This window comes from Melospiza melodia, chromosome 2, assembly GCF_035770615.1.
Source record: "Melospiza melodia melodia isolate bMelMel2 chromosome 2, bMelMel2.pri, whole genome shotgun sequence".
Lineage (NCBI taxonomy): Eukaryota > Metazoa > Chordata > Aves > Passeriformes > Passerellidae > Melospiza > Melospiza melodia.
In genome coordinates this window covers 27,519,665-27,547,350 of record NC_086195.1, presented here as the reverse complement: position 1 = coordinate 27,547,350, position 27,686 = coordinate 27,519,665, and the positions used below count along the sequence as shown (strand labels likewise).

Here is a 27,686-nt window from a genome sequence, read left to right as displayed (position 1 = left end):
CACAAATTATTTATGTATTTTAATGGGTAATACTAGTTAGATCTTTTTTCTATTATGTTTCTCTCACACTATTATTTGTCAAACTAATTTTAGATCTTTCAGAGCTTTGGACTTAATTATGAATTTAACAGTGCTGCAGTTTTTGGCTCCAGGCTCAACTACTATTTGTAGCATGAAAGAGACAAAAAAAAAATAGACTACTAACTAACCCTAGAAATGCCAAGAAATACTAAAATATATGTCCAAAACTTCATTAATTGAAAAGAAAGTAGTCATCCATGAAAAATGTACTATGGGACATAAATAGGGACATAGAGCCCTTGCTCTGTAGAAGCACATAACTAATGTGTCTCTTCACTTGCAGAATCCTGCAGCCTGTCTGATAGCTGGTTATCACAGGTATCAGACTAAGGAGCTGCTGTGCTGAGACACCCCACCTCCAGCAGCACAGTCCTCAACAAAGCACAGCACTGTAGTTTTTCTGAAATGACAGTCTCAGCAGTCCCCCAGGTGCTCACTCAGTGACACTGGGAAAAGGCCGAGTGACACGGAATCCCAGCCTGTGCCTCATGGTGCCTACTGAGTGACTCTGACGGCTGAACAGAGGACAAGGGCCCGGCCGTGGTGCCTTTCAGGTGGCACTTGTCAGGGTGTTTTGGACTCAGTCTTACACCACCAGTCCTGGTGGCTGCAGCTCCTGGGGCAGAATCCAGGACTGAGGGTGACTTCAGGCCCACACTCCAGTCACTTCCCCAGCGTTCCCTTGCAGCAGTCATGTGAAAGGGGACACAAGAAGGATCAAGGACTTAAAAGAGTTAAATGAGACAATGACATTTACCTTACATTCACATTGCTCCCCTGTCCTTTAGGGCAATGTTTGTCCTATTAACGGCATAGGAAAATACAGAGGCCGATACAGACGTTCCTACACATATGTGCAGGCCTAATATCACAGAAAATAATCAGTGCACGAGTTGAGAAAATATGTTCAAAAGGCTTCACACAGCAGCATCTACCTGCCGACTTCCAAAGGGTGGGTCGGTGAGTGGGTGTTTGTCCATGTCGGGGCGTTGAGTAGTGGGGGCGCGGAACCTCTTGTACCTCTTGCACAATGGAACTTCGAGCACATGGTGTAAGGAAGAAAGAACATGGTCCAAGAAGGGCGCGATCCCGATGTCCCGGGGCACTCCAGCTGCAAGGAGTACGAGGAAAGGACTCCTGCAGCAGCAAAGGGAGCGGGAGCGGCCGCTGTGCCCGCAGCGGCCTGCGGGGGTCGCTGTGTGAGGGGGACGAGAGGCAGGGTCGCGGGGCCCCACGTTCGGTCCCCACCATCGCCAGGACACTGCTAAAACTTCCCCCTCCCGCCTGTGGTTCCCTGGCCTCTCTCGCGGGAGGGGGAGGCTGGGTTCTGGCCAGGCTTAAGCCCTGCCGAATAGGAGAGGAAAGGATCATGGGTAGTAGAAAGGCAGCAGGAAGACAGGGCAGGGTCGCGGGCGCCAGGTGGGAAGAGACGGCGGCTTCAATCGGAGGCAGCCCTCCAGAGGCTGTGCGGCTGGAAGACTCAGCTCCCCCCGACCACGCAGAGCTCCGCTTAGGAAAAGCATCCCTCTGGATCACCCCGACGGCACGCGAGCCCTAAAGCCGCTATCACCGGTCCAAGCGCCCGCATTCCCCGGAGGCCGCGGCTCCTCCCCCGGCTCTCGCCACCTGCCCCAAGCCGTGGCTGCTGCCCGCCCCTGCCTCCCTTAACCAAGATGGCGGCGGCGGCGACGTCTCCCGTGCTGCCGCGCGGCGGCCGCTCGCGCTTAGTGGTCGCTGCGTCACGATGGCGGCGGCGGCGGGAAATGCGAGTGAGGGCCGGGTGGGGAGTCTGAGGGGCCGGGCCGCCATGGACCCCCCGAGCTGCATGAAGGCTCTGCTCCTCGCAGCCACGGAGTACCGCGCCGCCAGGACAGCGCACAATGCCGCGCTCCTGCAGCGCAGCCTGGAGGTGGGAGCGGCGCCCGTGCCGGGGCGGGGAGGGAGCGGGGCGTGGGGGGTGCTGTGGTATCTGTTGTTGTAACGTTTTATGGTGTGTTTGTGTGTTTACAGAGGTGTATTGTGAGTCTATATGCACCCAGGGCAAGTAGATAGTGTGGGTTACAGGGGACTTAATTTTTTATTTATCCCTTAAATTGTGGCCCGCATGAATGGTTCCACAGCTTAAAAAATAGCGTGTGAATGACGAATTGGTATTGCATCTGGAATTTTCCAGTTCCGTGCTACGTATTTAGATGTGTTTTTACTAAGGAAGTGGACTAGTTCATTTCCCTGATCTTCAGGTACAGCTTTGTGTACAAGTTATGTGTCGGCCTTTGAATTAATCTCCAAGTTACTTTTTCAAGTACAGATTTATTTTAATTGCTATTTATTTTAATTTATTTTAATTGCTTTAATTGTTTATGTGAGAGTTAGTATCTCGCTTTGCTTTCTTCCCTATCCCTTGTAAGGAGATACAGAGGGAATATACAAAAGCAACATTATGTGTCTCCCATATGCAAAATATAAATCGTGTCTGACTGTATTGGTGTACAGGTATATAATTTTTGGCCTCTTCTTATGAAGGGTTCCGCTAGCTCAGGTTCCATTTTTTCATTCCAGCCACGAGTCCTCCCAAGCCAGCCCTGAGTGCCCCTGCAGATCCTCCCTGCGGAGTGCCACCTTTGGGTGCCTGTCCAGCCTTTGGAAGGCAGGCTGATTGCGACGTGGTTATTCTTTCAAAATAAATAAACTTGGTACTTTCTAAGCATAAAGGAATGAAAACCATTTTTTTTTCCATTTCTGCCTCTTTTTTCCCCCCAGCACACGTGAACATCAATGTCCCAATACAATGACACTTACTTTCTCAGTTTGTCAAGTAGGACAAAATCTTGTGCAACGTCTTTTTTGTCAATTACATTGTTGCAGTTGAGTAAGTAAGGTTTTTCTCCTTTCATCTCCAGGTTATCTCCGGATTGAAGCTTACCCGGTTTTTTGCTTCAAACCAGATTCTACCAAGTGAATGTCTCAGTTGCCTTGTGGAGCTCCTGGAGGACACTAATATAAACCCTTCTCTGGTCTTCTCTGTGGTTACTTTGCTATCACAGCTAGGTAAGGTCTGCATCTGAACTTTTTATCTTTTGTCTGGACAATGGAAGATAAGACAGATGCTGTATTATCTGTCTGTGTTGTGGGTGATTAATGTCTTGGAAGAAGCATGAGGTGTGAAAGATGAAGTATTTTCATTGTAGTAGAGGGCTTGGCTAAGCTACCTATTAAGAAGTTTTGCAGTGAGATGATTTGAAGTCATCCCTCTGAATGACAATGATCATGCTGAGAATTTATTCACTGGGTAGAGTGAGAAATTATTCTCTTGTCCTTTATTTTTGGAGCTGGAAACGACTACTTTTTTAATCAAGTGAGAAATGTGGCTAGGGTGTGCAAGGATAGGGAGAAGTGGTGTCACATCCTCTGTTGTAATAACAATCAGTTGGGACTCAGTTTCCTCATGCAGAAGAAGCCAATTATTTATTCTCATAACTATTTTTACACAGTTTTCACAGACCTTGGGCTCAACTCTGGTTGGCTGGTAGTTTTCTTGCTCCTTAATTAATTGGTTAGGAAGTGCTTGTGTGTGTAGGTGTTAAGACTCTCTCCATCTACAGGTGTTTACATATATCTTGGGTGGATTCTCATGGGACAAATCTATTGTTTATGCAGGTGCCACTTGTTTTTCTCTCTAAGAATAGGTTGTAATGCAAACAAATTCTCATTCTTAGGATTTCTTCACATGGGAACTTAAAAGCTACTGCTAGCTTTAGCTAGAGTAGCAGGGCCTAAGCCATATTTTATAAGACCTTTCTTTTATAACATCTTTTACCTGTCTGCAACAATCCTCAACTGTCATCACCTCAGGTTACCTCTCCCACTGGAATGTTTGCTGCCACTGTGGGCTCTCCAATAGCCTGGCCTATGTGCATCAAGCTTCCCAACAGCAAAGAGGTTCTTCTGCCTTTTGCTTGTGTATTGAAATGCCTTTTTTATTTTGGTTTTTTTTTCCCCTCTATTTCATGGAAATGGGACTTCATTATCCAGGGACCTCTGTGCTCAGAGCACAACCTACATATACAGAGAAAAATTATCCCATCATTGCTTAGTTTCTCATCATATATGAGTAGTTATTCAAGATCTGAGTCCTTTGTGACGCTCCCTTGTTTATCTTCTCTGATTCATGGAGTTTAAGCCTCTCTGAGCTTCCTTTTATCCTTTTGGAACAATTACTGTGAAATGATATTTGTTATAGGGTTCTGGAAAATTTTAAGAATTAAGTCCTCTTCCAAATGCTCTACTTGTTTTGCTACAACTCTTTGAGGATTGCCTAAGCAGAACTGGCTTCTATTTATTTATTTAACTAATGCTAGATAACCCTATCAGGTTATCAGTTTGAGTCTACCTTTCTACCATAGCATGAGGCAAGAAACTGAGCTCATTAAGATCTCAGCCTTTGAAGTGCAGGTTTCAAGATCTCAGAAATGAAACTTGGTAGGTAGGAAGTAGACTATTCTTGCAGTGTCCAGCCATCTTAAGGAAATGGATTAGTGTTATAATTAACTGTATGTCCAAAGGTGAGGTAGAGAGGCAAGAGCATGGGAGCTGTCATTTGTTTGTAATTGCCTTTAAAACATGGGTGAAGAACTGCTCAAAAACATTGGCTTCAGCTGGTAGCTAATAGGACAGTTTCTTTTGCTAATAATTTCCAAATTCCAGCTTCAGACACAGAGACTAGAGAAGCTCTCCAGGACACCTACAATCTGACCAGCGTGCTGGCAGGAGTGGTGCATCGAAGTTCTACTAATCTGAGTGACCCAGTCTTGGTACAGGTAAAGGAACTACTGCTTCATCATGTTTGGCTACTGTTGCATAATGAACATTATACTTTATGCATATAATAACCCTTCAAAAGCTCTGTTGGAAATAATGTGTCAAGGGAAAGTTGATCTTAGCTATGTACTTTATTTGCTGTATGAGGTGGGTGTGACAGGAATTTTACAATTTATAGAGTTCTTTGTACTCTCTTTACTCTTACTGGGCTTCTCACCTGCTCTAATCAAAGAGCCCCTAAAAAATCCCACAAAGCAAAAATAACAACCAACCAAAAAAATGCTGCTTTTTAAAAATTATTTCAATAAGTCATTGCTTGAGAGCTCAGAAGATTGATTTCCAGTTGAGGTATTTGGCTGTTTCTCCTGACATAAGCCATTTCATAACAAGCCTGGAGATCATTTTGTCTAATCAGTACTTTGACAGGTAACTGTGAAGGAGTGAAAGGAAAGTTGTGGCTGCCTGTTTTCATGAGAGGTTGGCAGAGCATATGTGGCCTCCTTTTCTCTGGTCAGTGCTATCTGCCAGTGAATGCCAGGCACTGTACTAATCAAAGCTTAAGTGAATGTCTGACTGTCAGTTTGAACTCACTAATTTTAACCTGTCCTTAAAGTTTGATTTATTTTTTTTCAAATATGCACAGGTTTTCCTCTCAGCTTTCAGCAAGTACTTGCTGTTTGCCTGTTGTCACTTGTCTCTTTCTGAAAAACAGCAAATTAATTTACTGGTAGTCCTGTGGCTCTTGTGTGGAAAATAAGTCAGGCATCCAGTAAAGATCTCTGTTCCTGTGCTTTGTGTATTTCTCAAAGCACTGGGAGTACCACAAGATCTAGGGATCCAAGTGACTCACCAGTCAATAGGAGAGATTTTGCAGTCACCAGATAGATCCAATCTTAAGACCTTGAAGCTCTTAGATATCTTAATATTGAGGTTTTGTTTCAACTGCTAACCTCTGGTGTGATTTTTGTCATGTTTGAGTGTATTGACTTCAGTTATGTGCCAGAAGAGTGCTGTAGAAGGACTTTGCTACCCTTAGATCAGTTGGCAGTCTTTAGAACAAACCTGTTTTCCTGTAGGCATCCTTTCTACAAGAGCTTGCAAAGTGCTTTTTTGGATTTTGATGAGACTTCTAGACCTTTCAATAGGACAAAGCCTGGTTATCACTGACAGAATGGAGAACTTGCTGGTAAGGCAAAGGTGGAGAATTGAATGTGATGCCTTGAGAGGCTGACAGGGCTAAAAAATAAAGAAGGTATTTATTAAAAGGCCTTAAAAGGATACACCTTGGGCAGTATAAGAGCCTGGTCAGGACTACCAAGATGGACCCAAAATGGTCACAAGGTTTCACACTTTTATAAGTTTTGGTCTATTTACACATTGGGGTTAATTGTGCAATTACAGCTTCAGGTTATGAAGTCCCATCCTCCATGTTTGCTCTCTTCAGTTCACTGTTTGGGCCTGAAGCTGGTAACAGTTGTCCTTGGTTCTCAAGCTGGAAAAGGATTGTTTTGTCTATCTACTCTGAGAAGAGAACTTACTAACATTTAGTATAAGGCTCAGAGTTACATACTAAGGCAATACTGAATCTGAAAAATATGAAAGCTAAAACTTAAGGCATCAAATGGGCTGAAAAGGTAACTCCTCTGTCGAGATAAAATCTTAATAATATTTTTGGGGTTTTACTAAGCACATCAGTATGTTAGGACATTACACTGTGCTTGCAGCAGCTTATGTAATTGTTATGTTAATGTTAGAGTCTGAAAATTAATTGTGTTGGTTTGATATTTGTCCTTTCAGTTTCATCTTTTGTAACATTTCTCCTGAGATGGTGTAGGACAAGCATGTGAACAGCTTTCTGTTTCCTCAGGGTATTCAGTTGCTGCAGAGACTAACCTACAACGTTCCCATCTTTTGTGCTGGTGCCAACATCGATGGATTAATTTTGTTTCTAATGCATCATGTGTAAGTGTGTACTCAGTGTCTTTTCTAATGGGAAACAGCAAGCTAAGTTTCTGAACTTTCTGAAGACTATTAGAGTACTGTACTAACCTGGTCTCCAGAGTGAGCTGGGCTCTGAAGTTATCACTTTCCTTTGAAAACCATGTACTTGTTGCAGATTGTCAAATGTAGAGATTGTGGGACTTTGAGAGATGGAATATTAATTGGCCTCAGCCCACCTTCACACCTGTGGGAGCAGGGAGCTAATAAAGAGAAAAGCCAGGAGGAAATTCATGCTTGTCTCTAGGAGCAGACCTGTTAGATTAATAAAAATTTGATTCAAGTGCTCTTGTAAGAAATCCTATGAAACTTATAAGTATATGTAATAAACAACCTCTGATAGCAGTGATCTCTGATACTTTGGGTTTTTTTCAGATCTACTCAGTTAAAAGCTGTCCACACTGCATGGATTACAGTTTGAATTTTTCTTTGCATGGTGAAATGGTGTCTCATTAAAAAACAAGCTCTTGCCAAGACACAAAACAAAATATAAGTCCCCCAACCATCCAGCTCTCCCAGCCCCCACCCTACAATTTCTTGTAATTAAATTCAGGATGTTTCAATGAAAACATCTTTTCGGCTTTTCTTTTAAGTCAATCCACTGAAGATGAGTTAACAATACCGTGTTTGGGACTCCTGGCAAACCTCTGTCGTCACAACTTGTCTGTTCAAAGTCAGATAAAATCTTCGGTAAGAGCTTTGCTTTTGTGTCATGATTCTCCAGCTTAAGGGTAAGAGTTAATTGACTCTACTAGGTACCTTAGTACTTCTTTAACACTTTCAGCACTTTAACACTTTCTGCTTATTCTGCCGAAGTGCAGTTGTTTCTCCCATGCTGGAGGAAATAACCAGCAGAACAGGAAGTTGGGTGTCCTCTTTCCTTTGGGACATTGCTGCGTAGTTGCCCTGGCTTGTATTATGTGTTTGGTTTTTGCAACTGTTCTCTGCAGCTGAAAAGTGAATTGAAAATGTGATCATTCTTCCATAGAAAAACTAAATGTCATTAAAACATAAAGATTATAGGTGGAGTTTTGATAAGCAAAAAGGAGATTTGCTTTTCAAAAGATAAATCAATAAAATAGCACTGATCTTCATGTCAGGGTCCTTGAACCCTCAAATACATATACATATCTGAACTGCTTGGTTCCTCTCTGTTCATGTATCAGTGCAAACATTTTATTTTTTAGTTCAGAAAGAGAAATTAATCTACATAAAAGCAAATGTTCTGTTTACCTTGGAAGAGACAGGGGGCAAAAAAAAGGGAGAAACTATTATCAGGTCTGATCATTAATCAGAGAAGGGATAGGAGTCAGTTTTCAGTGATTATTTTCTCTTATGGGCTTTAGCAAAATTGCTTTCTCATCTTTCCTTAAAATAATGATGGAATTTCTTCCTTTGTTGGTTCTCTGTTGTTTTGGGGTGTTTTTTCTCATTTTTCCTTATACAGGTTGAAAGGAGAACATTAACATCAATGCCAGCAGAACAATGAAATAGCTTTCCCAGAGAACTGTTACCATACCAACATTTCTTTGTATTATTCATTATTTATATGGCTTATGTATAAATATGTCAAACCTGTAAATTTGATGGGTTTGTAATATCTTTGTTTTTCCTTTTGGCTGTAGAATAATGTGAAGAGTTTCTATCGTACCTTAATAAGTTTCTTGGCCCACAGCAGTTTGACTATGGTTGTGTTTGCGCTTTCGGTGTTATCAAGCCTTACCCTAAATGAAGAAGTAGGAGAAAAAGTAAGTGTGTCTTTGAAGTTGTTTCTATTCTTAAGTTGTAGATAAAACCAATTGTCACACTGCCCAAATAAAATCTTAATTCCAGCTAGTTTTAATGAGCAAGACCCCCAGCAAAGTATGTGCCTATACATAACTTTCTTCTTCTTTCCAGCTCTTTCACGCTCAAAATATCCATCAGACATTTCAGTTAATATTCAATATTGTTGTAAATGGAGATACTCTAACAAGAAAATATTCTGTTGATTTACTCATGGATCTTATGAAGAACCCCAAAGTTGCAGATTATCTTACCAGGTATGGCTCCATTTCCTAAAAGTATTTTTCCTAAGCTCTAGTTGTTTCTTTGCTGTATGATATTTGAATTCTAAACCAAACACTAGGGGGAAAAAAAAATCCCAAGATGCTTTTTGAATGTTGCTAGTTGATTATAATTATAACTGCTATATCTGAATCTAAAGGGTTGCTGGGTTACTAGTTTGATACAGAATTGTGACTTAAAACCTGTTTTTTTCATTGTCACTGAAGGAACATTGAATACTCTGTTCTGTAATGTTTTGTCTGGACAGTGTTGGTAGTCAGACAACAGGATGAGTAGCTATCCTGCCTTTTACAGTGTTATATAGTTGAAGTTACAAGAAGTAATAATTTTATTGGGGAAGATGGTTCTGTGGAGGGCTTGACTAGTAGTTTTGCAAATTTTCCACTAGCAGAATTTAGGTGCTGATTTTCAATCCAAATCAAGCAGTAAACATAGCTGAAAAATCATAGCTTATTTTAAGGAATTTGCTTTCATTCTTAGTGATAAATAACTTGAAATATTTTAATGCTTGTGCTGTTAAATTATTAAAAATTTAAATAGAAATTATGTTATCAAAACCATCACCGTACTTGAAGTGTTTGGGGATAAGGAAAATAGGGCACTTTCATTCATCACTTGGTGTAAATGTCTAAATGTGCTGAAATTTCAGTTTTATAATTTTTTCTTCTCTATGCATGCTATAGGTACAAGCACTTCACCTCTTGCCTTGGTCAAGTATTAGATCTTCTTCATGGAAGGGATCCTGATTCATCATCTAAGGTAATTATACTTTTTCTGTTAAAGCCTGAGGCTACATTCCTAAACTAGTTTCTCTTCTGTTACTATAAATAGGTTCCTTGTGTACAAGGGTTGGTCATGAAATACACTGTCTTCAGGACTCTTAAATGACCTAGAGAATTCACCAGGTTTATATTTTCTAGTTATTCAAAAGGCTGTCAGGTTGAATTTGTAATGTTGGGGTTTTGCCAGATTGTGTGTCTGCTTTCAGGCAACAGATGTAGAGGCAAAAAGCCAACATAAACACCTTTTGTGCTTTGGCTATTAGAAATTTTGGCATCTACCAGGAATGCAGTATATCCCACTTTGCTCTCTAAACTTTGAATTAATACTACTCAGACTTCAGCTGGTGATCAGGGAACCCTGATGCTAATCCCAAATGTGTAGGAATAAGTGTTCTTGCCTTAGCTGAACAAACAGATGCCACTTCTGTTTAAGCAGTGGACTCTTACATTCAGCTTTGTGTCACTACCACCTTATGTAAATGAAACATTGGCTATCTGTCACTAAAGGCTAAAATATGAAATGTGAAAATGTTGGGGCTAAACATAGCTGTGAAACAAATCTGGAGCTTTTTTCTATGAATGTGTTACACATCCTAGTTAATAGTAGACGCTACTATTTCTCTCTGTGTGGTTTTGCTGCTGTTTATTTAGTTTAGAGAGGCATATTGACATGGGACTTTCCAGGGTGGTTTTCTCTTTGTGCATGCTCAGAGAATGGATGTGCATCCATTCCTGTCTCAGAATGTTTTTCTCTTTGATGGTTTTCTTCATGCTGAGTGTGTACATGTTTGTACTTTTACTGTATCACTAGCCAGCAGTCATGTCAGAAGAAAAGAATGCAATACACTGAATACTGTCACAAGCCTTCACCAGTCCAGTGAACTGTTTCTGCTGCTGACTTGGCTTTAAAGAAAGGAAATTATTCCTCAAAAAACTCAAGTGCTGAAAGAAGTTGCATAGAACTTGTGTATCTCTTTAGACTTGTGTTATGGGAGCTGCAGTTTCTGAATAAGTTCTTGATTTAAAAGTATTTGAACTCTTCTTCACTTCACACAGATCTTAGAGCTGCTGCTTGCCTTCTGCTCTGTGCTAGAACTGCGTCACACCCTGCGGCAGGCGATACTGGAACCAGCTGGCTTGCCAGTCTCTGCAAACACCAGACTTGGGACTAGCTCAAAGAGTTTTGAACCATCTGTTGCATTGGTGCACTTGTCAAACCAACCATTGGAAGGCTCTGAAGACTGTTCAGGGCTAGCATTGCAACTACTCAAAGAGATTTTTGAGGTACCGAGACTGATAACTGAGTTTAAAGAGCTTCTTAGTAGCTCTTATTTTTAAATTATTTTTAAGCAACTGTTATAGTTTGACTTGAAAAATAGCACATACAAAAATACCTGTAATAAAGTTCATTGTATAATAGTTATGTTGGAAGAAACATACTTCATAAAACAACTGTTCTTTTAAAGACACGCAGTATTTTAGAAATATGTCTGTGTTGTAAGTGGAAGGCAAGGCAGTTTATGAAGTCATGAGGTAGGTAGAACACTGTCAGAGTTCCTTTCTAGGACTTACAGAAATGAGGAAGTTCCTGCTGTTTCTGTTCCCTGTAAACTTCCTCCTCCAGTATGATACTGCTCAGCCATCTTACACCTGAAATAGCAAGAGGCTGGGAAAGCAGGAACACAGACTGGTGCAGGAAGGGCTAGAGTAAGCTTGGCTTCCTTGTGTTGTACTTTTCAATATTGACATAAAATGTCTTTACTACAGGATGTTACCAACAATAAGAATGGTAAATCAGCTGAACACTTTATGGATCTTTTGCTACCTGTTCTTCTTGATCACCTTCAGATGCCAGAACAGATTGTGGATGAGCTATTAGTGAAGAAAAAATGTGAAAGAATGGTCAAGGCTATTAATGTCCTCACAAATATCCTTTTAATGTGCTTCTTGGCAACTGATTTATTATTCCTCCACCATGATGTGCTCTAAGATATTAAAAGCCATGTTCACCTTTGGTCACTTTAATAGCTTATAATGACAATATCTGCCCTAATTTTACTTAGGAGTGTCATCTTGCAAGATCCAAAGTAGCTTTCTAATTGCTGTGAAATTATTTTGTAATACAGTGGTGCAGGATAAAATGTTGTGGCTGTTCAACAGAACAGAAGCCATTTGCAGATCAAAAACAAAGATGAGTGTTTTCCATTGAAATTGTGGGGAAATTTGGGCAGCCATCTTCTTGATCCATATAGTATTGTTGCCTAGCTAAGACAAGTGCAAGTCCCAGCCGAATACGATACAAACTTAGATAAGAGAAACTACAAAAAATAACATGGAATTATACAGTTTTACACTCCTCATTGAGTCCTCAGTGTCCACAGTAAGTTTAGTAAGGGGGACATGACTGCAGGGTGTAGTCCTGCATTTAAGCTGAGTTCTGTGGAGAAGTCTCTGCTGGCTCACTTCTAGGTAACTGAGTCTTGTATTAGGGACTGGTCCCTGCCTTTTGTTGACTATGCTTCTTTATGCCGCCCATGTTATTAAGGTTTGCCTTCACTCTCTGTTTCCAATAAGTGTATGTATTAACTGAAAAAAATAGGCATGAATTAATTGCTTTATGTTGTTGGGTAATACAAGCATTTTTAGAGGCTCTTGTGCTTTGATGCCCTAGCTTTTTTGCCCTAGCCTAATTATAAAATATTGCCTTTTGGTGCCAATACCTAGGCATAGGTATATTGAATTTATTCTTAACTCTGCCTACTGCTCTGCAGAGATGACACACTGAAAATGCATGTTTCGAAGGTGCTGACTGCCAGCCAATGCACATGTCTGATAGAACACCAGTTTCCTTATTGTGGGATTGATACTGGCTTTGGGACAAAATTGGTGGACTCTAAAATGTGGTGAGCACACATATTTATCTAAAATCTAATTAGACATGACTAGAGTGAGAGTTGTGATATTGTTGCAATGGAAAGAATGTAGTAGTTGAAAGTACCATTTAAATCAATATTGGTATTAAATTAAACTTGGTATTTTGTGGACTAAAAAGTAATCTTGCTGGTCAGTTTATTCAGATAATGTTTTTGGCATAAGCTGGAGATCCACTTATGTGGAATGATGACCTTAAACCCCATGCAGTTGTTCAGGCTGATCCAAGTGAAAGCTTACTAGAACTGCTCATGGCATGTGATTTCTCATTTTGATTTATGTGATCAGAGTTCCAAAATTGGCTATGGGGGGCAACAATTTTCAATTGTTGCACTGAAAATTAAATGCACATTTCTTTCAGCTCAATGTTGTTATAGCTAAAAGTGAATATAGCTATAATTTAGCTATAACTTATAGCTTAGCTATAGCTATAACTTATAGCCAGTTTCACTGGCCAAAACCCAGTGAAATATAATTGGACCTATAATTAAACCCTCCTCACTTTCAACTGGAATTGGTGTTTTTGGTCTTCACTGTTGCCGTCCTTGACATGCTGGAGAAGCTCAGGCACACATCCAGGGAACTCAGTATGATCTCTTTGGTTCTAGTATCATTGCCTTGCTAGATATATTTATTTTCTTTGTGAACGTATTTATTAGGGGTTTTTTAAATTGACTGGATTTGTCAGTGCTGATTTGACATATCTCACCTTTTTTTTTTTCCCACCCAATTTGCTTTTCTACTTGGATGTTTAAAAGCAAACTTGCTACTGATATTATTTTGAAAACACTTGATCTTATGAGCAGATTGCAGCAGGATGTACCTGATATGAGGGTCAGCTTCTACAAAATGTTACAGGTACGATTTTAAAATGTTTTATGAAATGTATCTGTGAAATAAAGCGTCTCTGCACTACAGTAGTTTTAGTTATAAATGTTTTGCATGGTTGTCTCTGAAGTGGTAAAGCTTCTAGGAAAGTACCGTCCCTTATGCACAATTCCTAAAGGTGTGTCACTATTCTTCTAAAATAACTTCTAAAGTAGTTTGCTTTTACTCTCATCATTTGTTTTGGTAATGCATATGAAATCATATTTTAGCTGCTTGCTCCTTTTGAGACTGCATTATGACTGCAGTTTAAAGGTAGCAAACTAGAAAACAATTACCACAGCGATACAATCACTTTTGGGTTTGGTTGCTATTAAATATGTACATCTAATTTGGAGCTTTGCATGGCCAAAACAGTCTCTGGTCAGATGATAACTTAATTTATTACTTTATAGATGGAAAAGCAGTCCAGAGAGTCAAACACTTCTTGCTTCTAGAATGGGAATTGTGTAATTTAATGGGTAACAATGAGTTTTACAGTCCACAATTAATCTTTATAACTTTTGCTAGTGACCTTTTATGTTGAGTGTCAAGCGCTTGAAAACTTGCAGGAATTAACTAGCCTCTTTACCTGTTGAGTTGCCTTTAATGTAAAATGTGATTTCAAGTACTCAGAAGTATAGACTACTTTTAAAATCACATGTCTTCTGTGGACTTCAGGCTCAGAAACTTAGAAGGGCAACCTTCAAGAAGGTAACTTAAGTTTTGAATAAAGCATTTCTGTGTTCATGGGCCTTGTGATGTTTTGGTAGTTTGTGTTTTGTGGGATTTGTTGTTGTTGTTGTCTGCTGTGTCTTGTTTTGACCAAACAAATTTATTTTTAGGATCAGCGCTTGATTACACCTTTGACATTTGCTTTAACATCAGACCATGGAGAGCGGGTCCAAGTGGGGCTTAAAATACTGTTTGAGGTTGCACCCTTACCGGATTTTCCTGCCCTAGCGTAAGCATTTTTGTGATACTCTGGTTACATTTGACATTTTTATGACTTTAGTGATATTCATGCTTTTTGGAGTACTATTTTCAGCTTATCAGACACAGAAACTTTAGAAAAATTGTCTTGTTTTTGCTTTATGTGCACTTATGAGACCACAGTGATCCTGCAGAGGCCAGAGGAAGCCATCACAATGCTGATGGTGTTCATTTGATGTCAGATCCTAGAGAGCAGAGGAGCAATTGACTCCTGTCCCTGTGCTCATATCTCTGAAATCTGTGCTTGGAACTTAGGGTTCATCTGAGTGTCTGATTTCTCTCTAATGAACTCTGTCAGATGTGTCATTCTTCAGTTCCTAAAGCTTTACTCATCCTTTTGCAGTATCTTCCAAGAAAGAACAGATTAGGCTAAGACACAGGCAGATGGCAGTTCAGGTAGTATTTTAATAAGGTGGTCTAAACAATGGAAAAATTATTGAGAAAATCTGGTGAAGTCCTTATTTCCAGAGATGTAATAAAGTACACAAAAAATATTTCAAATTGTATCACAACCTGGCGTCAAACCTGACAGATATCAAGGTAGCAAGAAAAACCATTACAGCAGCAGCAAAAGCCAGACATGAAAATGTATGCCTTTCTGCTGAGTGAAACAGGGGGCCTGTTGACAAAGGACATGGAAAAAGTTGACATACTGAATGCCTTGTTTGGTCTTCACTGATAAGGATTCCCAAAGGCACAGCAATGTCCCTGAGAGCAATGGGAAAGCCTAGAGGAAGCAAGACATACTCTGGGTGGCACAGGGTCAGCTTATTGGACATCTAAACTAACTGAGCATACAGAAGTCCAGAAGACCTGACAGGATGTGCCCTTGAGTGCTTAGGGAATTGCCTGTTGTCATTCCAAGGCCACTCCAGAATGCCTTGGAAAATTCATGGTGACTGGGACAGGTTCCTAAGACTAGAAGAAAACAAATGTAACTTCTGTCTTCAAGAATAGCAAAGATGATCAGTAGCGCCCTGAAGTGCACTTGAAGAGTCCTGATGACAGGGCAGAGGAGGGCATTCCCCTCTGCTCTGCTGTGGTGAGGCCACACCTGTAGTGTTGTGTCTAGGCCTGGGCTCTCCAGTGCAAGAGAGATACAGACATCCTAGAGTGAGTCTAGCAAGGAGTTTGAGGGATGAGCATGTATTACACAAGGTGAGACTGCAAGAGCTGAGCTTGCTTACTTTTGGGAAGACTTGCAGGCTTCTTACCAGTGTGTTGAAATGGCTGATAGAAAAAAACAAAAGAGACAGAGCCAGGCTTCTCAGTGGTATCCACTGACAGGATATATGTAGGCACAAACTGAAATATAAGAAAACCTTTTAGATCTCTTTAAATATCAGAAAAGAGACCCAATTACTGTAAGGTGAGGTCAAACTGAAAAATGTTGCCCAAAGAAGTTGTGGAGTCTTCATCCTTTGAGAGAGTCAAAATTACAAGGCATAGTCCTGGGCAGCCTGCTAAGAGCAGGAGAGTTGAACTAGGTGGTGTGCAGATGGGTCTCTTTCAATCTTAATTATTCCATAATTATATGGGTTTGTGGATATAAGAAATATTTTTATAGTAGCCAGTAATGAATAGTCTGGCTGAAAGAAGAAGGATCTATAAAATCAAATATGTCTGGAATTGTACAATGGAACAGCCAAATAACATGTCTATAAATGCAAGTTAAAAATAAGCTACGCTCGCTTAGGAAGCAATTGAGACAGCACTTCAGTGAAGTGGCTGGGATAGCTTAGTAATTAAGGAATTTATCAAGAGCAAAAAATTTATAACTGGTGCCTCTAGAATCAGCTCTTGATTTATCATTCTTGTTTGAAACATGTTATTGGTACCTGCCTTAAAAATACCAGCCACAAATTACATACAGATGCCTAAATATAGGTGTTTTTTTTCTAACCTTTTGAGTTCTCTTCCCTATACAAATTTAAACAGATTGCACTTTTATGTGCATACTTAAATTTTCGTTAAAAGTTACTAAATTAAATGTGTTGTATGCAATATAATATTGTAAAATAAGATGGCAGACAAGGAAAAACTAAGGTTTATTGGTTGCACTCTGCCTTTTCTTGATTTAATCTTATTTTTATGCCCAATAAAAATACTAATGCTTTCTCCATGTTCTTTGATACAAACAGTGGCCCAGTTAATTTGAATAATAACAGGTGAAATAACCTGTTTCTCAGGTGCATAAGAGATATGATCTGTTGCTCAAAAAGAGCTGAGCACTGTACCCTTTCTGATGAGATTCTGTATTTGTCTTTAAAAGTTAGCCATGATACATTTTTTCCCCCTTTTTCCTGTACCTCTGGCCAGTTTGAGCACATGCCCAACACACATCTTTGTGAGGTGTGGTAATGCAAATGTGGCTGTACATCTCATCTTCAGTCCTTGCAGTGCTGTTTGTAGCAGGTTGTGTCATTAACAGCCTCATGTTTATACAGGCTGGGTGAAAGCATTGTAGCAAATAATGCCTACAGACAGCAAGAAATGCAGCACAGAGCAAAGAGAATCCAAGTGCAGGCACCTGTGATCGGCACTACTTCAGTGAGGTGTTCTTCATCCTATCCTTCAAGTAATGACTCCAAAGCTTCAAATATTGAGGAATTAATACAAAAACTTCATTCTGGACTAGAGGTTAGTAGAATTTACTTACCCTTGTGAAACATTTGACACTTTTTTTACTGGAAGGGACAGAAATGAAAATCCAAGTGTCAGACTACTCTATGTGGAACAGTTAAGTTTGGTTTAGATTCCTGTCTGTTTGGAGTGGGCTCTTTTTACTGAGCTCCTGAGCAGAATTCAGAGATGCTATATTGAGCTGCACCTGAAGGTAGGGCTCCTTACTGAGGGCCCTCTCCAGAGGGTGTGCCCACAGTCATCTTAGCTGTCAGATGCAGAGACAGGAGCCAGGTACAGTACAACTGCTCAGACTTGCAGGGATACATACAAGGAACCTCCTCTCTCTGCTTCCCGAGAAATAGCCTGTTATAGAGATGCTGTGCTACTTTAGAAAACGTGGTGCATCTCTCGTGTGCCTAAACATGCATACTGACATTCTCCTTTTGTTGGCTGTAGCTGACTCCAGCATTTGCAGCTCAGCTTTTGTGGCCTTCTTGGAAAGGTGCTGTTATTATTTCAGAAGGCAGGTTTTACTTCCCTCTGCAGCAACTTGCATTGTGAATGAAACACCCAACCAGGAACCACATACCATGTGCTGCTTTGTGGGGCATCCTGGCAGATACTGAATCTATCTCCTCTTTCCCTTTTCTGTTCAAAGCAAGTTAGCTGCTTTGTAGCTGCTTTAGACTGAGAGATGGATTATTGATTCTATTTTGGCTTAAAAGAACAGTATGCAAATTGGATAAAGAAATTGAAAGTTTCTTGCTAACAGCTTGATATCTGTATGAGTGGTATTGCCTCCAGCCTTAGCTTTGCAACTCTTATCTCTTTGTTGTAACTGATAAAAGTGAAACTCAGAGAGGTACCATTAGCTAGCAGAGAGCTACCATCTCAGAGAGGTGCCAGAATAACAGTGAAAAAGGTCAGGTGAGTCTTCCTTGGCTTACTTTTTACTCTGCCACTGGATGCTCCCGTTGGTCGTTATTTTCAGGACTGCATGACAGTCTGTGGGTGCATTGCTGTGTTCATGTTAATGGAAATCAAAGCAAGCACAGGTGCCTACACAGCACTAATGCAGCAGCTTCACAGTAATGTGACAGATTGTAAACCTGCTTCAATTTTTTTTTTAGGGTGAAAGTTGTTTAGGAATTGTTGAGTTATTCTTTTCTTAGACCTTCTAATTAGTAATTCAAAAGCAATATACACATTCACTCTAAAATATCCCGTACTTGAGCTCTGTGTATTGTGTGAAGCTCAAATGCTTGTAAAAACATAATTGAGAAAACACTTTTCATAGTATCACTGTTCAGAAAGAACAAAGGGAATTTCGTTCTTAGAGCTTTTCTTGGAGTCATTTCTATCTCCTTTAGATATTTTAAGTTTGCAAGTAGGAAAATAAACTACTTGTTTCATACTTTAGGGACAGAAAAATGAGCTGAGAACTGGAGCTGCACAGGGTCTCCTGTTAATTTGCAAAAAGCATTCATACATAGTGGTTCAGGATGCTGCAGGCTTTTCTTAGGTGTTCAATGTATGAACAGCTGGCATAGTTTGCACTTGGTTGTGCATCAGCATCTGTGAACAGCTGCTCAGAACGGGTGTTATAGCAGCACTGCCTAAGAGAAAATACCCTGAAATCTAAGTAGCATTTTCACTTGACTCAGGCATATACTTTAATAAACACTTAGCTCTTGTTGTGCCATCTATGGTGCATTTCCTCTAGTAAGTCACTGGATTAACAGAGTAGGCTTTCTAGGTCTTCAATAGTATCCTTTCCAGTATCCTAGAAAAACTTTCCTGGGCCTTTTCTCCTAATATGTGTGTTGAGAAAGCAGCAGAGTATAAACAAGGAGTTTTAACCATATGCATTTTGTGCTGTTAATCTTAGGGCAGATTATTTTAGGTGTCCTGTGAGGGGCCTGCTAATTCTTCAGCAAAGATTGAACCAAGGGGAATGATTTTAGAATGGTGATTTTACCTTTTTGTAGTTCTGGACTGATAGTGTTCTGCAGATGAGTCCTATTAAGCCTAACCAGTTCAATTGCTCACAAACTTTCCTTCAGGGTGAGGTGGATATCTTTGAGTAGATAGCCTCAGACACAAAAATGTGAATTCAAAAAGTCTAGTGGCGGGGGGAGTTCACAAAACTACTGAGCTCTTTAGTGGCACATTACCTGTGTAAGTAAATTGAAATTTCCCGTATCAGTGACTGGAAAACATTTCCACAGATGAAGGAGCCCTTGGCTGATGTGAGGATATCTGACATAATGGATGTCTACGAGCAGAAGCTGTTTGCATTAGCAGTGAGTACAGCCTAATGTGCATGGGGATGCTGCAGTTGGTGCTTTCAGAAAATGTTAATGAGAAATGTTCTCTTTATATGCAGTCTAAAGAAACGAGGCTGCAGGATCTACTGGAAGTAAAGGCAGTAGCTCTGGCTCAGGCTGAGAGGCTGATGGCTCAGTACCGGTGTCAGAGAACCCAGGCTGAGTCTGAGGTTAGTAAAGGAACTTCAAGGTGGGACTGAGTAATGATTATCTGGGTTTAACTGTGATCACATGTGAAAACTATACTGCTTACCTGTAAGCTGTGCTTGCAAGTTAAGGCAGTCCTAAATTTCATCATGAAAATCCTGTTTTCCTCTGGCCTGTTCTTTGGCACAGTTTTCTTTAATGTCATTTCCCTTACAGGACATCAACAAAACCACCCTACTCTGCTTGATATAATTTGCTAGCCATTAGTGATAATTCATCAATATTAAAAAGTAATAAACCCACTTACTAGAATTCTCTATCGAATTTGCTGGTATGTAAAAAACTGTTTCCTGTTTGTGCCTTTGATTCACTGGTCAGAGATGAACTTTCAAATCAAGCTTGCTTTTGTGGGGTCTGTATTTGGGCTGCACATTGAAAAGTGAGAATAATTTCTATTCTTTAAAGGTTACATTAAAGATTGTGCTAGTGGTTACTAAATCCACAGCTTTTACTTTGTTCTTCCCTCAGATTGTCTATAAATGGAGCTAAAGGAATTTAGCGAACCAATTAATTTGTAGGTAATGTTAGGTGAGGGAATTTATTCTCTTAATGTAGATGGTGACGTTTTGGTGTTAGATCTATGGCCTCAAACATGCCTAATACAACTGGAAAAACAGAATTAATTCGCTTTAATGTAAGTGACTTTTTCTTTCTTTTTATTTGGGGATGTCTTTCCACTCAAAGGCAAGAACTCTTGCTGCAATGCTGAAGGATGCAGAACGAAAAAATGAAGAGCTTAACGATTTGTTGAAGGCTCAACAGGTAGAATATGAAAGAGCACAGACTGATATTGAGCAGCTCTTTCAGCACAACAGGAAATTGCAGGCAGTTGCTGAAGAACATGAAAGACTAAAAAAATCCACTCTTGATCTCCTTCAGAGGTAAGACATGTAGGATCTCTAAACAAATATTTAATTTGAAAAGAGTTCTGATGTCCTTTACTGTGCTAGGCACATTAGAAGAGCAACATTACATGCTGTGTCATGTTCTTAAATGGAAAGGTCATTATTTTTTCTTCTGTGTGCTTGTCAATAAGGTCTTTCAGGAACTCAAATTTATGTTACATTTACATACCTAAATTTATTAATGTATTAACATTCAGCTTTCAGTAGAATGAGAACTGAATTGTAGGTGCTGAAGGTTCAGTTCAGGAAATAGCACAAGCTTTGTATAAAAAGAGAGCATTGTTCTCTAAGACACATAACTAACAATACTTAGTTTCTGTTAGCATTATACCATGCTCTCCATATCTCTCTTTGATCTTACAAGCTCTCTCTCTCTTGCAAGAGTTCTGGAGAAACAGTCAATATCAATGTGTTTGGATAATGTAGGACTTGGTGTTGTAGGTCAAATCTCTACCAAATTTGACTTACATTAGGTAAAACTGAGGTATGGAGGAAGGAGACACATTGTGTGTCCTGAATTATTTATAAGCATTATTTCTTCAGGATCTTAAGCTAAAAAGAATATGTGAGACATGCAAAGAACATAAAGATAGAAAATATTTTGAATTAGAATGTGCTTTGGAAGAATAAAGGCTTAAGAGAGCTTTGACTTCTCAACTCATGAACTGACACTAGGTGTCAGCAAGGCAAAGAAACTGATAACACTGAGATCAAGTTTCTTGTTTAATAACGGGAGCAAGCATTATTAGACCATTTTCAAAGCATATTGCTGCCAATTGTAAAACTTTTTTTCATTACTAGATTTTTGAATAAGTGTCTAGTATGGTCACTGTGGAAATGCCTCCATTTTTGCTTGAATTGTAGGCAGTCACACACTTTGTGAACATGTATTGTCTAATTCATGGGAAATAAACCAGCCTCTGTCTAGGATCTAACAGTTTTAAATTCTCCACACTAGGAACAAAACTTTCTAATCCTTACAATGTGTTTCTAAAGCAAAAACTTACTTTTTAAAACAACCTTCATACTTCATATATGCTGTTTCTTGAAAGCAATCAATTAACTGACACCAGGGGATAGAATTTGCCTTTCAGTAGGAAGGTAGGAAAATGTTTGCTTAGAGCATGAAATCTGCCTCATAAGCCTGTATTAATTACACACTGCATTGTCTTCAGTATGTTCAGTTTTTAGTATCACAAGACAAGATTATAGAAGATCATAGGGTCCCTTAAAAGATGACTGACATATACAAACTGTTATAGATTAGCTCTTTGCAAATTTCTGAAGGTATTTATAGTTTTGTCAATTCCTAAAAGTTTTCTGCTGGAAGGAGATTGCTTCCTGATCATTAATACTTCAGGATATGTGAGAGATCCTCTGATGCTTGGCTGGTTTGTTTGTTTATCTGTTTTCTTCTTCCAAGTCAAGCATTGGAACAGGCGCCCAGGGAAGTGGCTGAGTCATCATCCCTGGGGTATCAAAGCTATATAGATGGGGCATTTAGGGACATGGTTTAGTGGTGGACTTGGCAGTGCTGGATTAATGATCTAAAGGGTCCTTTCTAACCTAAATGATTCTATGATTCTAGGTATGTTGATTTAAAAAGAACAAACCCAAAACATCTAACACACTAACAGCCAGCTGTCACCAAAAAACACTCAGCTGAACACCCCCCTTCCAAAAAACACCTTGCTTGTCACTTGAGCGGGATGATCGCATAGATTACATCAAATATTTTATTTGGCAAACTATTAAAGTAAAAGCTTTCTTCAAAAGCAATTACATTTCATTTGTAGGTATGAAACAACTGAAAGGCAATATAAAGATCTACAGATTACATGCAGTTCACTAAATAAACAAGTGGAAGCAATGATGAAACGAAATGAATCATTCAAGCAGCAGATCAGTTCGGTCTTTTTAAAGCAAGTGAAGCAGTAAAACTAAATAGCACTTTAGTCTCAGTTTTTCAACTCTGCTTTAAGTAACATCTGAGAAGTAAAGTTAGCCAAAGATGCTTCAGGGTTGGTTTATACATTTATTTTTTATGAGAATCTGTAGGTACTGACTTAGGTTTATTTTATTTGCTCCTTAATTGGTTGGAGTAGTTGGTGAGGGAATATTGACAGACTTCAGCAATAGTATGAGGAGAAAGATGATGACCCAATTCTTAGGTGCCCTTGGGAGAGCATGGAGGTGTTATTTTGGTTGTTGTTGAATTGTTACTTTTATCATCCAAAAATGTCCTTGTATTTTCTTTTAGTCTGTGTGTTTTCTCTTAATATTGTCAAGTTGGGAAAAAAAATGAAACCAAAACAACCAACCCTACTAAATGAACACATTTGAAAGTTACCCTAGAAGTCACAATGGGTGGTATTCTGCCTCTGGTATAAAACATCTTTTTCAACTATAAAACTAGTATTACCTATGTCTTCTTGAAGAGTAATTGTAATTTTTCATTTTTGATGGCTCAAGATAGAGGTCTGCTGTACCTTTCACCAATGTAACTAAGGGAATATAGGCTCTTGACAGATTTTATTTAATACATAATTTTCAGAAGATGTATTTAAAATATTTTTATAGGCAGGCCTTGTATTCAGCTGAGAAATAAAATGCTGTTGGGAAAGTTCACTTCACCCTTCCAGGCTCTTGGCTTGTCAGTAATCAGAGCAGTCCAAATCACTGCCTTGAGTTCTGATTCAGATGGAAAATTTTCATACTGATACATTAGTTTGCTCCTGAACAAATTTGGCTACTTACATGGAATGGTGCAATATGCAGCTCAGGGTAACTGAGGAGGCACTCTGATGAAACTGACCCTTGTTAATGCCAGTCTGGAGGAGCAGTTTATTATATAGATACTCTTGAACTGCCACAGAAATGGAGACACAGGAAATATATGTTCCTCCCTCTTGCTAGAGGCTGCAGCTTAGAAACTGGTAGATAGGAAGTGGATAAACAAGTGAACAAAAGTGACAGCAGATGTCATCTAGGCAAGGCAAGTGGCAAGTAGAATATGCCTTAGAAATTAGTCTGGCTGGTAATGGAAAAGGTAGATTAGCTTCAGAGAGTGTCAAGTGCTCCTGTCAGAGCTGTACTGCTGGTAGATGCCAGTACCTCTGGATTAAATGAGTGTGGAAACAGAGGATTACCCAAACTAGTGAGAACTGAGGCAGGCCTGTACAAAAGCTTTGTCACTGTCTTATGGTAGGGTCACTTTTGAGTGTTGTGTGACAATCAGATGTTCAGAATGGTATTTTTTCTGTGTAGATACAGGGATAATACCTGAAACAGGTTTTACTAATTGCATTGTCTCTTCAGGAGCATAGTAAGAGCTAAAACCCCAGCATCCTTAATCACTAATGGCAGGGAATTTTTACTTGCATTGAATGCCAATTTTAGTTCTGCCACAGTATTTTGAATTATTTGTGGCTGTGATCAAAGGCATCAGTTTCTGGCCTTTGTAGTCGTCCCAGTATCAGCCTTTTCAGTAGCTCCTACCAGATCAGAGAAGGCCTGAAGTGACTGGAAGGAAATGGTGGCAGGAAGGAAATAAGATCTATCTCTGCTCACACCATGCACATTCATAGGATGGATGAAGCTCTTGACAGTAACAGGAAATAATACAAAAATCATTTTCGTTTCTTAGGACAGGGAAATGGTGGCATATCTCATTTTAATCATTAAAATTTATTTCTCTGCACTTTTAGGAATGCTGCACAGTTAGTAGAAAGTGAACATCGCAGAAATGAATTACAGCAACAGCTGCAGGAGAGAGATGGCACAATAGCAAGTAAGTCACCTACCTAAAGGTCACTGAAGCTAGAGAAATAACTGTATTAACTAGATATTGTTATTATTGGCTCTAGATAAGCTGCTGTATCTTAATGCGCAACTTGTAAACCTTAAAAGTTGGGCACAGATACATAATTTAATAGTTAAATGAAACAAATAAAAATTGTAATCTTTTAGAAAGGATGCATGAAGTTGATTTCCCAGACTTGACTGAATCTGCATCCTGTGTCCCTTCAGGATCTTCTTGCAGCATGTCCATTAAACCTATTTTCTGTATGAAATGCAAATTAGAAGAGCTTAATTTAACTCTCTGCAAATGACTGGAAGCAACCTCTAAAATTCATCAGTAGGTGGCACTACTCAGCAATTCAATTAGCAGCCGTGTTGAGTCTAAAAAAAAAATTAATAAAAAAGCCCCTTGTTGCCCTGGCCAATGCAGTATCTGTTTTCTAAGTTTGATATCTGATCTTCTAATTTGTTCATTCTCTTAAGCCTTGCAACAGAATATAAACGTTTTGGAAGAAAAAATAAAAACTCAGCAGAAAGAAAAAACAGATATGGAACAAACTATCGATATTCTTAGAAAGGAATTAAGTGAAACACAGCAAGCAAGGGAAGAACTGAGTGTCAAGGTAAGGGATTACTTGTGCCTGCATTCCTGAGACTGGAGTTTTAGGTTGGTCAATCAGTACTTTGGTAGCTAAGTACCTAAAGACCCTAGAGTGGCTGATGTAGTAGTGGACAAGAACAAATTCTCTTGACTTCAATTGCATACCCCTTGAGTTTTAAGTCAGGATCAAGTTCTAATGAGACTCTGTGTGGCATGGCATGTGAGTACATAATGTTGTTGGGAAGGGAAAAAAACCCACCAAGCCTGTGGCATAATGTTAAATAACAAAATGCAATGAATTCCTCTCCAGTAGTTTTGACTACTGAAAATGTAGGTCAACTTGCTCTCCCTCCCTTCCTCACATTGAATTAAGGTACATATGTATGCACCAAAATGCACCTGGGGTTCTTTTGATCATTGAAATTCTAGTAAAAAAGCATTTTTATCTCCAAGAAAGGGTGTCTTTTTTTCAAAAGAGAGATTACTTTGGCTGTACCAAGTCAACAAGATAAAGTTAACAGAAAAAAACAAAAGAAAAAGAACCCACAAAACTAATCCCCCCAGCTTCAGTGCAGCCTTACTTGACTGCAAGTAAGACTCCCTCTAACATCACAAAGCAGAGATTCATTTTACATGCAAACTGATCAGCAAATGCAAAGTGTGCAGTCTGACTACCAAATTTACTGTGTTTTCATTTCCTGGAAGCAAAAGCTTAATCTCTTCAGGCAATGTTATCCAGTATATAGCAAATATTTCTTTTGTTCTCAGTAAATATTTACTGTTGTGGTGCTTGAAATGAAATGTAGATGGTAGCACGATGATAACGAAGGATTTGGTGCTTTCCCATGGTATCCAACATTTTGCAGTGTGGCAGTAGCTGTAATCACTCATGAGCACCAGCTGAGGGAGATTTCTGAAACAAGCTTGTCATTTTAAAACTGCTGTTTAAATACTTACCTAAGTTCACCACCAGGCCACTCAGCTTTCACTGTATTATGTGTTTTTCCATTGGTAATAGAGGAAGCTATAATATTTTGTTTGTTTCTGCAGGCATCTTCTCTGGAAGTCCAAAAATCCCAGTTAGAAGGATGCTTGGCAGAAAAAGAAGCGCTCATAAATCTGCAGAAGGAAAAACTGGACATACACGCCAGCGTGATTGCAGCAATTCACAAACTAAGTGATGGCAAGCAAAGTGTAGAAACAGTGAACCTCAGTTTGTAGGGCTCTGTTTCCTGTGCTGTACAAACTCTGTTAAGTGAGCTAAATTATAGGGGTGACTGCCAGCTTTGTACACAGCACATGCAGTTTGGTTGCCTTTTTGCATAATGCAGTTATTGCTTAGGAAGGTCAGCAACAAAAAAATGTTATCAGAGCTGCTGAATTAAGGGGGTTTGTTGGAGTTTTGCAAAGTCAGTTTGGAAAGTAACTGTCAGTGTAATGGGTTAAAAACTTTTAGTGTCAAAGTAAATTTGCAGACATGGGTGCTTTTCCCTTTAAATGTTTTGGTCATGGGGAAGAGGTAAGTGAATGTTGGGAAGGTTTTGTTGTTTGGATTTTTTTCCTCCTTTTCTACCAGAAAGTGCTTGAGTAAACAAATTCTAGTAGGGAATGCCAAGCATGTTAATAACTAAATTGATAAATGCCAATTTGACTTTGTCAAATGGTGGAATGGGAGGAAGAAGACATCAAGCTGCTCACCAGAGTAAGGTGGCAATAAGATACATGTCTGCAGAAAATGGCAAATTAGTCTTTAGCATTTATGTGACAGAATCCAGAGTATATCAATATTGATTTTTTTCCTCCCCACCGGAAAAATATATTGTTTCAGTATGCTATTCTAAGCCAAGTGTAGCTGAACTCTGGGTTGCATAGAAAATAAATGCACAAACACATCAAGATATTTTGACAGCATTTCTGTGTTCTTTTGTGGTAATGTTTTTCCAAATGGTAATGAATAGTGGCTAATGGAACTACCAAATAAATTGGTATCTGTTTAAAATTTTATTTTGAAAATATAATATGTTACTCTTTACTGTAAAAAAAAAAATAAATCCTGGAGATTTTTATACTTCATTCATGCAAAGAAATACCTGTGTAAGGGATTTTGCTGTTAGGCATCATGATATTACCTGTTCTGTAATCAAAATAGTTATGTAATAAAGTTCCCAGTGCTGTTTTCATATTCATGTTATGTGCCTTATCCACCACACTATTGGACTGTTTTTCCCTTTCCCCACAGGCTCTCTGATTTAGTGCAGGGAGTAGCTGGCACCAGCACAAAAAATAGCTCCACGAGAGTCGATTTTTAATTATCTGAGTCATGTCAGGTTGTCAATTGCATGTTCTACAAGCAGAGACTTTTGTGCTGTCTTAGTTCTGAGTACCTTAACATCTCAATATAGGGGGCTCCAGTACTTCTTATCTGAAAGTAGCTGCCTTTTATTCTACGTTACCTGGAGAAAGTTTTCCATTTAACATGTGATTCTGTATGGCTTTGTACATTATTTCATTCATGTCTAAAAATACCCTTAAAATGTATATTTATTTTTCTGTACTATGTGTTATCTGTGCTGTCTATTTCACTTTTGGTGTACTTACTGGGAATAATGACACAATAAAGGGTTTGGAGTTGATGCTCTTCAATTCATCACCTGTTGTGTGTTGTCTTCATTTTAGTACTCCTCTT

The 27,686-nt window shown here is 39.3% G+C and overlaps 1 protein-coding gene across 1 annotated transcript; it reads left to right on the top strand.

The window, feature by feature from the left end:
* Positions 1 to 1,888: 1,888 nt before the first annotated feature.
* Positions 1,889 to 27,644, top strand: CIP2A (cellular inhibitor of PP2A). Its single transcript, XM_063150296.1, has 20 exons — positions 1,889 to 1,990; positions 2,982 to 3,129; positions 4,786 to 4,898; positions 6,767 to 6,861; positions 7,491 to 7,587; positions 8,523 to 8,645; positions 8,797 to 8,939; positions 9,648 to 9,723; positions 10,803 to 11,030; positions 11,514 to 11,673; positions 12,508 to 12,649; positions 13,436 to 13,535; positions 14,387 to 14,505; positions 16,982 to 17,174; positions 19,388 to 19,462; positions 19,546 to 19,656; positions 20,378 to 20,574; positions 24,306 to 24,388; positions 24,883 to 25,022; positions 26,051 to 27,644. Exons 1-20 carry the CDS (start codon positions 1,889 to 1,891, stop codon positions 26,219 to 26,221), a joined length of 2,616 nt encoding a protein of 871 aa, XP_063006366.1. The 3' UTR covers positions 26,222 to 27,644.
* Positions 27,645 to 27,686: the final 42 nt, after the last annotated feature.

Excerpts from the sequence above, each read along its gene's own strand:
- CIP2A (XM_063150296.1), top strand. The coding sequence starts at position 1,889 with ATGGACCCCCCGAGCTGCATGAAGGCTCTGCTCCTCGCAGCCACGGAG. Across the intron at positions 4,899-6,766 it reads GTGACCCAGTCTTGGTACAG|GGTATTCAGTTGCTGCAGAG; the intron begins GTAAAGGAACTA and ends CTGTTTCCTCAG. Across the intron at positions 19,657-20,377 it reads GAACCCAGGCTGAGTCTGAG|GCAAGAACTCTTGCTGCAAT; the intron begins GTTAGTAAAGGA and ends TTCCACTCAAAG.